Here is a 14,310-nt window from a genome sequence, read left to right as displayed (position 1 = left end):
GCTGCAATCCGGTCAAAACGTGTTGCAGTGCGCCGCGTGGGGCATCGGCTCGTGGCTTGTCGATTGTCCATTTTCTGTGTGCGACACTGGCACGCCACCAAGTATAAATCGGCCAGGTATTACAGTAGATTGGTACTGTGGGTGGCATAGACAAACAGACATGTCGTTTCCTCAGTCATGTGAACACAGATGTCACGCTGAGAGATGAAAACACTGTCCACTCTCAAGGCTGATGAAGACTCTTAGCTGAAAACATGTACTGTACACCAGGGGTTCCCAAACTTTTTTGTCTCAGGGCACCCCATAAATATTGTTTTAATCCGAGGCACCCCTACATTATAATTTTCACTCACAGCACCTTATATTTATAGCATATCATCGTTGTCGGGTGGAAACCTTGTATGTCCAAAACCGTTTGTTTTGTATTTATCATCTATAAAATGTACTAAACTAGTGAAAACAGCAGATCTACAAGATGTACTAAACTATCTATAAAATGTACTAAACTAGTGAAAACAGCAGATCTACAAGCACACAACGCCTGTGCTTTGAGGTTTCTGCCTGACAGTGACAATATTTTAGTGATTATGTTGCGAGGAAAACGTTGAGATAATAGCCATTTTGGTTAGAACTGACTGAAAATAACTTTGTACTTCAAGTTTAAAATGATACTAAATATTTTTTCAAGTGTCCAAATAAATTCCAAATATTATCAAATTATCTTGCGGCACCCCTGGACTGCCGTCGCCCACTTTGAAAACCCCTGCTGTACACTTTCGTTTTTTGGTGTGCCGATAAAAAAGTGGAAATGTGACTACTTTGTCTTCTATTGGTTTCGAATTTGGGATGTGCTATCTTTTGAGGATTTTTTTCAATTCTTTTGGAATGAAATGTTTAAGTTGTTTATTTCCGTTTTCACATTTCTACACCATTAAGGAGATATTGAATGTTAATCATCTAAATGAATTAACTTCCTCCTACAGATGACAGATGTGTATTGAAAATCGAATGATCTGTAATATCCATGTGTGACATTAGTCTCACATGGATCCGTCTGTCTTCCTACCTACTGCTATTATGCTGATGCATCAAAGAGTTCTTGACTTATGCTGCGTTCAGATGGGCTCAGGCAAGCGGTAGACGGCAAACGGCACCACCTGCTGGACGGTACGGCAAGGTAGAACAAAATATGCCCGACGGAACGGTACGGCAACATTAATTAATTATCTAAAGCGCTCGCGCAAAATGAAAACGCGCGCTGCGGTGGTTGAGGTGGCTCCATGCTGCTCTCTCTGCTACTGCTGGCTGATGTGTGTTCTGTGTGTGTTGGCGCTCTGCTCGAATTTGTCCCGTGAGATGGAGCTACGTAACATCCGGTTCCAGATTCCGTCCTGTACCACGGTAAAAAGATAAATTAATTTAACTTTGAACGGCACGTCTGCCGTTTACCGTCACCGGTTTCGACTGCCGGACTACTGTACCGTTTGCCGTTCTACTCCCGTCCACTAAAATGACTTCCGGTTTGCCGTCTACCGCTTGCCTGAGCCCATCTGAACGCAGCATTAGGCCGGCTTTACACTGCCACTGAAATCTAGCCTGAATCAGATCTGAGTCACATCAAAAGTGGAATCCGATTTTTTTTAAATACAGGTAGTCTAAATCCAGACAGGTCACATGCAGGTCACATGAAATCCGATTTTGAAAAACCACATCCAGAGGTGGTTTCAAATCCGATCCATATCGGATCTGAGGACATCTGTCTCAGTCTGAAAGCAGTAACCACATCCACCCCATTGAGTTATATGCAAGTCACATGCAAGTCATATCAAATTGACCAAACGTCACTTGCTGCGCGACCCGAGCGCGCAGAGTTCCACTGTAATGACGCCATTACAGAGTGCGAGTGTTTACTATTTGATTACAGTGCGTTGAGCAAATGAGAAAAACAAGAGAGAAGAGAGAGAACATGTGAGCTAAATAGATAAAACCAGAGAGAAGAACGGAACAGAAGAGTAAAGAAAAGAAGAGAGAAAAACAATTAACGTGTGTTTACTATGGTCCATTATGTCGCATTTCCTGAACGTAATCAACTAGCGTCGACGTAGTGACGTCATGACGCCTACGTCGTTACCACGGTAACCAAAGCAGATATGTCGCCGCGGGCAGCTTTGGGCTGACGCTGTTAAAATCAGTCAGAACGCACAGATCAGATCTGTGTCACTTGCAAATGCAGTGTGAAAAGTCGGGCCAAAAGATCAGATTTGAGAACCAAATCAGATTTGGGCTGGATTTGACTGCAGTGTAAATCCGGCCTGAGAGACCAAACTGCTACCACTGTGCTGTATTTAAGTCAGAATCATTCCGAGAGAGAGCAAGGCTGTTGGACGATTTTCCATGCATTGCTGTATGATCTGTAAGCCTCTATCTCCATTTAGTACTAAATATATTCATTTACTCTAACAAACTCCGAACTGTTTCATTTCTGTCGCTCATTTGATAGAGTACCCTTTCAGACTTCCTAGACAACACTCGTACATTAGTTTATATACTGCATGCAGTTGCAACTAGGTTGTCGTATGCACGCGCTTTCAACTCCACCACGCAGTATATCTGCCCGGGGGGACGAAAAAAAGAAAGAAAAAACCCGGGTGAGCATAGTAGTGTTTACACAGTTAAACAGGTCACTGTGCAGGGGGAGGGGGTCACAAATCGATCATCCCCCTCCCCGTGGCTGTGTCACAATAGGGCATTTAGGCCTAGAATTATGTAATGCTTCAACTATTGAAAAATAGCAGATATACAAGCTCACAGCACGGCACCGAGTGCCGCACTGTGAGCTTGTAGATCTGCTATTTTTGAAAAATCAGGATTTTTTTTTAATATATATATTTTTAAAAGCGAACATTTTGTCAAATATTTGCTTCTGGGTGGTCCCTGGAACAACATATTTTGAGATGGGGGTCTGCGGCCAAATACATGCAATTTTAGGGGTCCTTGACATGAGAAAAGTTTGAGAACCACTGATTTAGAAGAAGGGATTTAGAAGACATTTATAGAATCGGGTCAAAAATATTCAAAGACTCGCACAAAAAATGTTCAAAATGTTTCAAAAATAGCAGATCTGCTATTTGCCAGACCCATGAAATGGGTAGGCCTACATAAGCAAATGTCGGTCTGTCCGGGTTTTCTATATAAAGGGTATATATGATGATGACATGAGCTCCTTGAAAACGAGATGGTTCATCTCAAGGGGTTAATCCTAAATAAAGAATTTCAATCTCACATGATGATGACATGCCTACAAAAGGCATGATGTCATAAATGATGATGACAGACAGGGGGTCTGGCACAACCAGGTTGACCTGGTCTATTTTTTAATAGTTAATGCATAAAATAATGGTTAAAGGGGAAGACCACCCATTTTCAATATTGAACTGTCATTAATATACCTTAGAGGAGTTGTGTGGAAATAGAAAAAAGTTCCCCCCCTTCTGCGTTGCCTAGAACTGGAGGATTGATTTTGGGGTTTGTATTGTAAAGTACAAAGGTGTGATGTCATCAAGTTGTACTTTACAATACAAACCCCAAAATCAATCCTCCAGTTCTAGGCAACACAGAAGGGGGGGAACATTTTTTCTATTTCCACACAACTCCTTTAAGCCGGTATATTAAGGACATAGTTCAATATTGAAAATGGGTGGTCTTCCCCTTTAAAGTGGTTCCAATCTAAAATGACACAGAATTGCGTTCCCGAACTAAACGGGATAGGGGTGGCTTCCCAGACTGCATTTTGCCGTTTTTCCACCTCCTCCGTTATAACTTTATCACTCAGGCTCCTTGAGTCAGAGGTTTGGCTGAAAAGGCTGTCATGTCCCACTCCCTCCCCGTGGGGACCTGGCTGGCTGGACCCCGATGTGCTGAACCCTTTCCTCTGATATATTCCCCCTGTCTCTCTGCTCCAGCGGGTGACATTGCCCCAGCCTTAGCCAAGGACATTATGATGAAGCCCCGTGCCGGAGCCACGGTGGAGGGGAATATTTCAAAACCGGCTAAGGCCTCTCTGTGTTGGACTGCAGGAGAGCCGGGCACCCTGTTGTCCTATAACCTTGCAGGCAAGCCACTGATGAATTCACTTAAGCCGTTTAGACCGGGTACGCGAATCTCCGTCGCTTTAGATTTGAACCACTTTGACCAGTATTTTATGCTTTAAAGGGATATTCCACTTTCAACAGGGAAACACCTTATGGGCTTTTCTCCCCACACACACCCATTGTAACTTCAAACTCCATTTTAACCATGATAGATTCATTAAAAACACCCATTATTTTTTCTGGTGACACTTTTTTTCATTTATTTTTAATACTTGTTTGGGAAAATGGAAAAAATGAAATACAAAAAATAATTATTAAAAATAAATGAAAAAAGTTATCGAAAAAACACGGCCTGCTCACGTATTAGGAGGGTAGTATGAGTCACCAGAAAAAATAATGAATCTATCATGGTTAAAATGAGGTTTGAAGTTACAATGGGTGTGTGTGGGAAGAGGCCCTGGGCCTGGAGGGCCTGATAACATTTACATCAAATATCTAAATATTGAATCAAGCAGATTAAAAACTGTTCAGGGTGTTCATAAAAGCCTGATTAGACGATAACATTACCAAAAGTTTTTTGGAAAGTGAAATATCCCTTTAACTATTGAAAAATAGCAGATATACAGGCTCACAGCTGCGAGCTTGCAGATCTGCTATTTTTGAAAAATCATGAACATTTGCGCAAGTCTTTGAATATTTTTTGACACGCTTCTATGAATGTCTTCTAAATCCTTCTTCTAAATCAGTGGTTATCAAACTTTTTCATGTCAAGGACCCCCAAAATTACATGTATTTGGCCGCAGACCGGGACAAATCTCTTAGCCGGTACAAAACCGTCTGGAGATGACGCGCTCTCTGCGAGAGTAATAAAGTATTTTTGTTTACTGGGTGCAGATTCTGGTAAGTATCAGGAAAAAAAGGGGATATCCGCACTCTCTGAAGTAGTTTCTTTCTTGTAGATTTATTAAATCATTTCACAACAGCAGTCTCACCGACCCCCATCTCAAAATATGTTGTTCCAGAGACCACCCAGAAGCAAATATTCGAGATGCAAGTGTTTAAAAAGATATATTCAAAAAACTTGCAAAAATTACAGATCTACAAGCTTGCAGCGCGGCACTCGGTGCTGCGCTGTGAGCTTGTATATCTGCTATTTTTCAATAGTTAAAGCATTGAATAATTCTAGGCCCTAAATGGGTTAAAAGCCGCTATTGGATCTCGGTGTTGTCATATTTTTGTGCCATCTAATGGGTCTTCCCAAGGTCTCTCAAAAACACCATTAACTAAAAAAAGAAACAGGTGAGATGAGACAAGCACACGCAGAGGAGAGTCAGTCCTGATTTTCCAGCTCATTTCTATTGTTTTTACTGGTTGTGACAGCCAGGGAATGCTTCTAACGACGTTCCACTCCACAAACTAATCAAGTCCCAGACACCAGAATGTACAAGAGCTGGAATAGTTGCAGACAAAACTTCAATCCAGTTCACTCCAAATTGGGTAGTTTGACTTTCATGTGGGGGTACTAAATCTACAATACTGATGTTAAAACTCGGTTGCAAACGGGCCCCAAATAATTATAAACAATATAAAAAGAAATGATAGAAATATGAAAAAACTGTCATGGCATTTTTTTCTTTAAAAACGTTTTCATTTGATATTGATAAATAGGAATTTAAAGTCTACTGCGTAAGGGTCGGGACTGTGCTGTAATTCTGTTTTTATGCTCCATTCTTCTTCAGTAAATGGTCCACACTTCTCCCTGAGTGGAATATTATTATTTTTCCACAGACACAGTGATAAAAGAAAATTGTCCATTTATATAGAGCCTTTATCCAAGGCGCTTAACATAGATTTGCAAGGCAGCGTCTTGTTCAAGGACACTTCGACACTTAACTCTGGGGGAGCCCGGGATCGAACTGGGAACCTTCCGGTTGCCAAGCGGTCGCTCTATCTCCAAATACATTAAGCGTGTCCTGTAAGCTCTGGGAATTCTGCCAATCATCCATAACTTCACAAGGGACTGTGTTACTGTGTTTCATACAGTACATGGGTCTCTGACAGAGTCTGTGCATGTCAATAAGATGATCCTCTTATGTAGGCCTAGTAATTAAGCTTGAAGTACTTTTGGAATTGAACCATAAGCATCCTTAAATGACCACTGATAAGGAGTATACTGTATTTAAAGGACAATTCTTTTTCAAGATGAGTGTTAAAATTATTTCATTTACTTCTTTCTATTGTTTTAAAGATTTTTTATTTCAGTGGCTGGGGGCATGCGTACAGTGGCTAAATATGTAATTTTACACAGAATAAGCCCATTACCAAGATACAATGCAGCCTTTCATGGTTGGATGTGACTTTTGAGGGCTAGTGGTGTTACTGTAAATGGCAATAAAGAAACTGCTGGCTTATTGTGTCTAAAAATACATATTTAGCCACTTGTATGCATGCCCCCATGCGTACACATGCCCCACATTTTAGCACAGTAAACGTGATAAAAAGATAGAACGAAGCAAATGAAAACATTTTAACACTTACTTTTCCTTTTCCCTGATTACAATCTAAAATATGAACCCTTGTTGTAAAAAAACAAAGTTGTCCTTTAATTCCCATGTCCTCACATACCAAGTTACTTAAGTTTCTCCAAAACAAAACTGCACTTTAATTCCTACATTGCTGGGACCACGTGCAATACATTCACGGACAACCAGTTACAAACCCCTGGTCTACGGTATGTACAGAGCGTTGAACTTGAAAATGAGCACTTGTGCACAGTTACTACCAATACCACCTGTCCTTCGTTCCGTCTGTCACGTCACGTCACACTTTTGCCCCTACTCATATCTCCGCCACCGTTGCCCCTATCCATTGCCCACATACTCCTTGGCTGTCAAACCACAACCTCCGCCCCTCATTTCTCACATGCCCCTCTTCTAGCACCACCATTAGGTTGCTTTTTGCACACGCCATTAATGCACACTGCTCCTACACATCTAAAAAATCAGGCAAAGTGGTACACACTATCTCGCAAGTCTTGTCTGCAACATGCATCTGTACCATTTCCCATATGGGCCTCTTCTAGCGCCACAATGTGGCCACATTTTATATTCCCTTCACATCAACACAACACCTATGTTACACATTTGCTCCACCCGCCCTACCTAAGCAATACATTTGCAAAGCGCACATCCGCCTACACCCAGGAACCAATGCCACTTAGAGGCCAATTTGTGTATACATGTGACCTGGCCGCTTATCTCCCGATTAGGGAGTCTTACTGGTATAGCATTTTGGTTGGCTTCTGTCATTTAAAATGTGCTCTATAAGTAAGCAATTTACCCCGAGTGAGAGGACATTATGCTCTGATAATGTCCTGTGTTAGGGTGTTATCGGACGAGGCGAAGCCGAGTCCGATAACACCCTAACACAGGACATTATCAGAGCATAATGTCCGACCCCGAGTGGTAAATAGCTTTTCTACCACTTTTTCCCTTATACATGAAAGAAAACACATAGTTGTAACTTGCAAGGATCTTAAGTTACAATCATTATTGCCTATAAAACTTCCGCGAGACAGCAGATAGTTCCACCAACAACATCTTCTACTCACCAACAGATGGCGCCAACTCCATACTAATCCATGCGTCTAGCTTACAGCTAAGCTAACGTCAGTTAGAAGTACCGTTCCGGCCGTAAATAGAGGCTGTTCGCTTCCAGAAAGGCATAGGTTCAGAGAAAAGGGGCTTTAAAGTTGGCGGATTGCATTGGATCCAAATAAATCGGCGACTATAGCATGCACGTTAGTGAACATAGGACCGTTGCCACGGTCATTTGTTGGTTGGGGGAAAGGTGTTCCGACTACCTCCTGAAGTCCCCGGATGTACACTGAGGCTCATTGATCTCGGACAAGTCCTCACACAACGGCAGTAGTTCTCTCATAACCTCCGGAATTTAGCCAATCAGAATCCAGTATTTGAACACGTGACTCGAAAAAGTGGTAGAAATAAACTTATAGTTGAGTTGAGTTCCAATATATTGAAACTGAAATAACTGCAATCTCTTTCTGGATATAAATACTGTACATCGCAAAAGCATCACTAGTCATGTTTATATATATTTATTTCTCTGTAAATAAATAAAAAATACATATAATTGCTGTTAATACCCTACATCGTCATACTACAGTATCATGCAAAATAGCAAAAACAGCTGATTTAAAAGCTTGTAGATCTGCTATTTTTGCTATTTTGGACATACGGGATGAGGTTTCCACACGACAGCAACGATATGTACACATTGCCTCAAGTCAGTGATAAGTAAAAAAGAATAAAGTAAATAAACAGACTAGAGTGAGTGTGTAACAGGCCCACAGCTAAATTCAAGTCAGATGGGAACGCACGAGACAAAGTTCACATCATTTGGCCTCTGAACACACTCTCTCTCTTGGTCTTGGATGTAGACACTCCTCTTTAAATCATGTTAATCCAATATTGTCAACTAATGTGTTTTTCTTCAGTCAAGACAAACTGAGCCCATGCTGCCCTGCAAAGCCCAAGTGTACGCAATTACATGTTTGGTTTAACTACTTTATTCATCTGGGTCAAAGCCGTCAGGATTTTGGGGCATAAAAACAATTACCTCATGAAAACATTTACTCAATCACCAATAAAACATTTGGCTGGTCAGTTGAGACACTTTGACTATGAAGACATTTTGATCAGTCTGACACTTATGCCTCATTCACACTACGAAAAGCCAAGCTAATGGTTTGCTTGGTAATTCAATGTATTCTCTATGCAAACCAGCTTTTAAAATGTCCAAGCTGGAAAAAAAAGCTTGGACATTTCTAAAGCTGGTTTGCATAGGGAATACATTGAATTACCAAGCAAACCATTAGCTTGGCTTTTCGTAGTGTGAATGAGGCATTAGGCTTTTTAGGACAGCAGAGAGTTAGGCAATATCGATCGATATATACCCTGCAAGCCAAGTGACGTTATGATAACGTCCTATGATAACGACTTCGGTGACGTCCAGAACTAGGCCAGATCACAGCCCATATGGGGATGATCGTCATTACCGGGATGTCATACGGATTTATGGATTATTGTTATTGTTTGTAGTTGAAATATGAGCATGTAAGGTTATATTCTGGGACTTATCTGACTAGTTATGATATTTATCTGGCCTCGATTGGACCCTCTCTGATTAATCCAGGACGTCTGTTTTCGTGGGTGGGATTCATGTTGGTTGAAATCAGGTGATATTCTAGGCCAGATCTGACTAGTCATGGTTTGACTTTATCTGGCCCCAATGGAGACGTCACTGATTGGTCCAGGTCCTGACCGTGCTTGCTGGTATATAACAGTATTCAATAATGTCATGATATGGCAAGTATTGTCTTTTTCTGGTTTTATAACATCTTACCTATATACTAAGCCCCCCACACATTTTCAAAAATAGTCAATCTTCACGTTCACAAGCTTCACTATTTTTGAAAATGTTTGAGAGGAGAAAACATGTACAGAAGTGCAAGTTACATTCAATGTTACAGTGCTGTCTGCTGCTTGAAATGTAGTGGTTCTCTTCCCCAAGTGGGGTCCCCAGATGATTAGCTTAATGTAAAAACAAATCTCACTCAAAGGTAATAAAACTTACATAGGTGTATACAGGGTATCTGCACGTTTATAACGAGACAATTTAAGGACTTTCAAGACTGTTTTAATACCAAACTGGCCAAACTCTCAAATATTAAGTAAGTAAGAGGCGAACATTGTGAAAATAGCCGATCTGCATGCTATTTTCGCAATATTCATCTATGAAACTGAGTCACATTAAATGTAATACCTACAATTCCAAGTGCTTGTCAGGGTGGGGGTCCCCAGTTCATATATGTTTATTTCGGGGGTCACGGCCGAAAAAGGTTTGAGAACCCGTGGCGTATACTCTTTCTACCACTTTATTGTTAACTCACCGCCAGCATACATGGCCGCCAGCATGATGGAGGAGATCCACGCTATGTCGCTGTAGCTGACATGGAAGGTTTCCTGGATCTCCAGGAAGAGGACGCTGATGGCCTTGGGCATGGCGTAGGAGAAACCGATGGAGATGAACGCGCCACACACCACCATCCAGCCCCATCCTCCGTCAGGCGGGGCGGACATCGACTTGGCTTCTGGTGCAGGGGCCATGTTCCTGTGCAGACACACACACACACACACACACACACACACACACACAGAGGGGTTCCACAAGTTTGATTACCTCACCACCTCACATAGTCAGGGGATATCTTCAGAAATTGTGTCAAATCCTGGAATAAATTCCTTACCCAAAAAAATGTCTTCACCAATGTGTTTGTAAAGGTCTCTAGTAACATATCTCACAAAGACTGAAATTCAGTTTCCCTTGGAAAATCCTTGACAGCTGCTGAAAGTTGGGGTTCCATTAAATTAACCATACAGGATAAAACACACCAAAATAAATATGCGTTAAGTAGCAAGTGAGGGGTCAAACTAGGGGTTCTTCATGATTCTGAATCCATTGCAAGCATTTGTTTTGCACGAAAAACATTCCTTGGGCAAAGGATTGCCCAACAAAACTATGGTTTAGTGATGATTCATCACTTCTCACAGTTTTGTGGGAGCCACCTTTACCCCAAGCAATGTTTTTCGTGCAAAACAAATGCTTGCAATGGATTCAGAATCATGAAAAACCCCTAGTTTGACCTTTCACGTGCTACTTAAAGCATATTTATTTTGGTGTGTTTTTTTCCTGTATAGTTAGTTAGTTAATGGGACCCCAACGTTCAGCAGCTGTCAAGGATTTTCCTAGGGAAACTGAATTTCAGTCTTTGTGAGATGTGTTACTAGAGATCTTTACAAACACATTGTTGAAGACATTTTTTGGTAAGGAATTTATTCCAGGACTTTTTTTAAGATGTCACCTGACTAACAGTGATACTAAAGATTAAAAAGACTTATTCGACACTTTTTCGACGAACTGAATTTACAATTTAGGCATTTAGCATGCGCTCTTAATCTAGAGCGACTTACAATAAGCATACGGTATATCAATACAATAGGCAAGATAATACCTCAATACATCAACAACAATACAACAAATGCATAGGAATATCATTCTAGAAAACAATAACGTAGGTAGACCACACACCTAATCAACTTTTTGTAAAACCCAAAAATGCTATCTAGCTGAATAATCGAGAAGCGCTTTTTTAAATCGAGAAGCGTTTTCAATGATATTTTCATATTTTTTCAATTTCCCATTTTTCTATTTCATGTATCAAGAAATCGAGTGATACGAACATGAGTATTATTTCACATTATGTTTTCTATATCGATTAAATCGATTAGTTCAGGGGTCTTCACCGTTTTCAGGCCAAGGACCCCTTAGTTGAGAGAGAGATGAAGCAGGTACCCCCACAACCTTTTCCTAGATTCCATATAGTAAGTTTTATCTTTTGACAGCACAATCATCAGTGTATTTTGGATTCATGGCAATTTGTGTTTTCAGATATTTAACCACTTGAACCGTCAATACTTTAAAAAAACTTGACCTTTCACTCTTGTCGGCTCTTTTTCCCCTCTACACCAAAGCTCTTTGCCGAAAATAGCTGATCTACAAGTCACAACGCCTCGCGCTTGTAGATCTGCTATTTTTGGCTAAAGTTCTCTGAATATATTATGGACGCTAGGGTTCACCCCCTAGGGGTCCAGGACCCCCTGTTGAAGACCCCTGGATTAGTTAATTTAATTGTTGCACCCCTATAGTGTCATGTAATTTGACTACCCGAGCACAGAGCTGACCAGGTGCATAAAGCAGTGACATAATCTGTAATCTAACAAAGGTTGTTTCCAGTGCACCGGGCAAGAGCAAATATTGTTGTTGAGGACTTTGTACCAAGTGTGGTGGAAATAAATATCAAATCCATATGCACCCCACTGACCCCAGGCCCAGAGGGCTTGTGCCATAATTTCATGGCAAAAAAAATTACTTAAAAAAAGAAATGCCGTGGTAAACTGTGTAACCCATTGCATTGTGCAATACATTAAGTAGTGGTGTAAAGTAACCAAGTCCATTTATTCAAGTACTGTACTTGAGTACAATTCTAAGGTAGGCTATTTGTATTATACTTGAGTATTTCTAATGTCCAATACTTTTACTTCTACTGTCTCCACTACATATCTGATCTAAAAATGTTATTTGAAAACTTTAGTTACTATAGTTACTTTGTAGATTTTGATTAGGTAACCACTTCAGCCCTATATACATTTCAACCATTTGAAAATATCCGTTCTACAAGCTAGCGAGCTTGAATATCTGCTCTTTAAAAAAAGATTTTTATAAAACTTTGAAAACTTGAAAAAGGACACTCTGCCTAATGACTCTGAGTACTTACTTTTGGTACTTTAAGTATGCCTACATGTTGATACCAATAGGCCTACTTTTGTATTTTTACTCAAGTAAATTTAGAATTCCAGACTTAGGGTCTATTAACGGAGCGTTACAAGATTGCAGTATTGATACTTTTACTTAGGTAAAAAATGTGAGTAGGCTACTTTTCCCAACTCTGACATCAAGTATTTAATGGGTCAATAAATAGCATGTGACAATCAGCCAACAGTCATTACTACACACACAGCCACAGGGGATGCTTGGGGGGAGGGTGTCTGCGGTCGATTTGCAATAACAGTGGCGAAAGAAACGAGTCAATAGGAATATTAAGTCAAATTCTAGGGTTATTAGGAATCTAAAATTAAACGAACGCACGCAGTGATGGAGACAGGCGCTGCTGCAAAAGGTCACCGGTAAAGTCGCCGGAAAGAAACTCGCCGAGATTTGAATCATTTTATTCGTTTTACTACTTATTCTCAGTACCACTGAGAATAAGGTTTAGATATATCTTTAAGATTGCGCATATCTTTCTGAGGTTACGATTAGGAAAAGGGTTTTGGCACCGTTGTAGGCCTACTGAGGTTAGGAAGGTGGTTAGGTTTAACCGTTTAGGCATAGTTTTTTAAAGATCTCAATGGAAAATAACAAATTATAAGCCTTGCCTTACCCGAGTTTCCTTTTAGTTGACCTTGTATCAGTGAACTGTACTGTCATGAAACTGTAACTTTTCCTATCCAAAACTTCTAATAAATACCTCAATCAATCAAAACAAAAGGCAAAACCATCAGCCCAGGCGAGTTTCTTTCCGGCGACCTTTCTGCTATTTCAGCAAAAAAAAGTTCCCAGAAAAGATGGGGAGGAGGAGCGTGTTTCCGGCTTCAAAGCGGTGATATTCTACAACACAAGTCTACTAAAGTAATAAATACTCACCCATCCCAATTATAAACCTGCAAAAACTAACCCAGGAGTCACTTCACACCAACAACGCTGTTACAACAGTTTGTTAGTTAGTTACACACAATGAACTCACAACAAGCATGCCTTTTCCACGTTACCTTGGAAACAATGCACGAGGTGTAGGCTACTCTGTAGCCAGCCTACTACTGTAACTTTACTTATAGTAGCCGCCTACTACAGTAACATAACAGCCCGCTATGATCATCCAATCCATCTCCTCTTGATCGCAATGTTTTAGAGTTTCACAGAAACTCCACGAATGGACTGAACGAGCTGTGCTTTGCTGCTGTGTTCTTACTTAGCCTCGCAGTGCTACTGTATTGTGAATGTGAACCCGCCCCGATTATTATGAAGCAATGCCTCTCTTTACACGTGGAATTCGTAAGGAATGGGATTATTAAATACAATTTAATAATGTGATGCTGCATTTTCTTTGTGCTCTAGGCTACTTATACTGATAAACATGGACAATAAACTAGAAGTACAGTTAAAGCTTACCTTTTCAAACAACGCCTCTGCGGCCAGCTTTGCCTCTTCTCCAAAGTTCAGACACAACTCAGTCACACACACAAGCAGCCAGCTGTTTGACAACTGATCACGTGTCACCTTAATTTCCCAGGGTGATGATTTGCGTCTGGAGTGCATGTTTGTTTGGGTGAACATCATGTACTACCAACATAACAATGATTTGCAAATGATCGCATATTATGGTCTGGCAGTCTGTGTAATGCCCTCCCCCCCCCCCCCCATTTCAGTGGTTCTCAACCTGTGGGTCAGGACCCCCAGGGGGGTCCACAAATACATTATTTTGGGGGGGGGGGGGGGGGGGGGTCCCCACTCCCCAGATGAT

General features: G+C 40.9%; 1 protein-coding gene across 4 annotated transcripts in view; it reads right to left on the bottom strand.

Moving 5' to 3' along the window:
• LOC308287867 (monocarboxylate transporter 2-like) overlaps nucleotides 1–14,096 on the bottom strand; it is a 39,694-nt gene extending 25,598 nt beyond the window's left edge. The window contains exons 1-2 of one of the 4 annotated variants that reach the window (XM_080729185.1): nucleotides 13,959–14,096; nucleotides 10,063–10,283 (exon numbers count right to left, since the gene is read on the bottom strand). In XM_080729185.1, coding sequence (XP_080585311.1) covers nucleotides 10,063–10,279 — 217 coding nt within the window. In that variant the 5' untranslated portion in view covers nucleotides 10,280–10,283; nucleotides 13,959–14,096. Of the gene's footprint in view, nucleotides 1–10,062; nucleotides 10,284–13,170; nucleotides 13,234–13,558; nucleotides 13,701–13,958 lie in introns of those variants that run through there. The other 3 variants (XM_080729186.1, XM_080729184.1, XM_080729183.1) reach the window with 3 other exon arrangements.
• Between the last annotated feature and the right edge of the window lie 214 nt (nucleotides 14,097–14,310).

This window comes from Nannobrachium achirus, assembly GCF_963921795.1.
Source record: "Nannobrachium achirus genome assembly, chromosome: 6".
NCBI classification, from domain to species: domain Eukaryota; kingdom Metazoa; phylum Chordata; class Actinopteri; order Myctophiformes; family Myctophidae; genus Nannobrachium; species Nannobrachium achirus.
The sequence above is the reverse complement of the archived record's forward strand: the minus strand, read 5'-3'. Positions and strand labels throughout refer to the sequence as shown.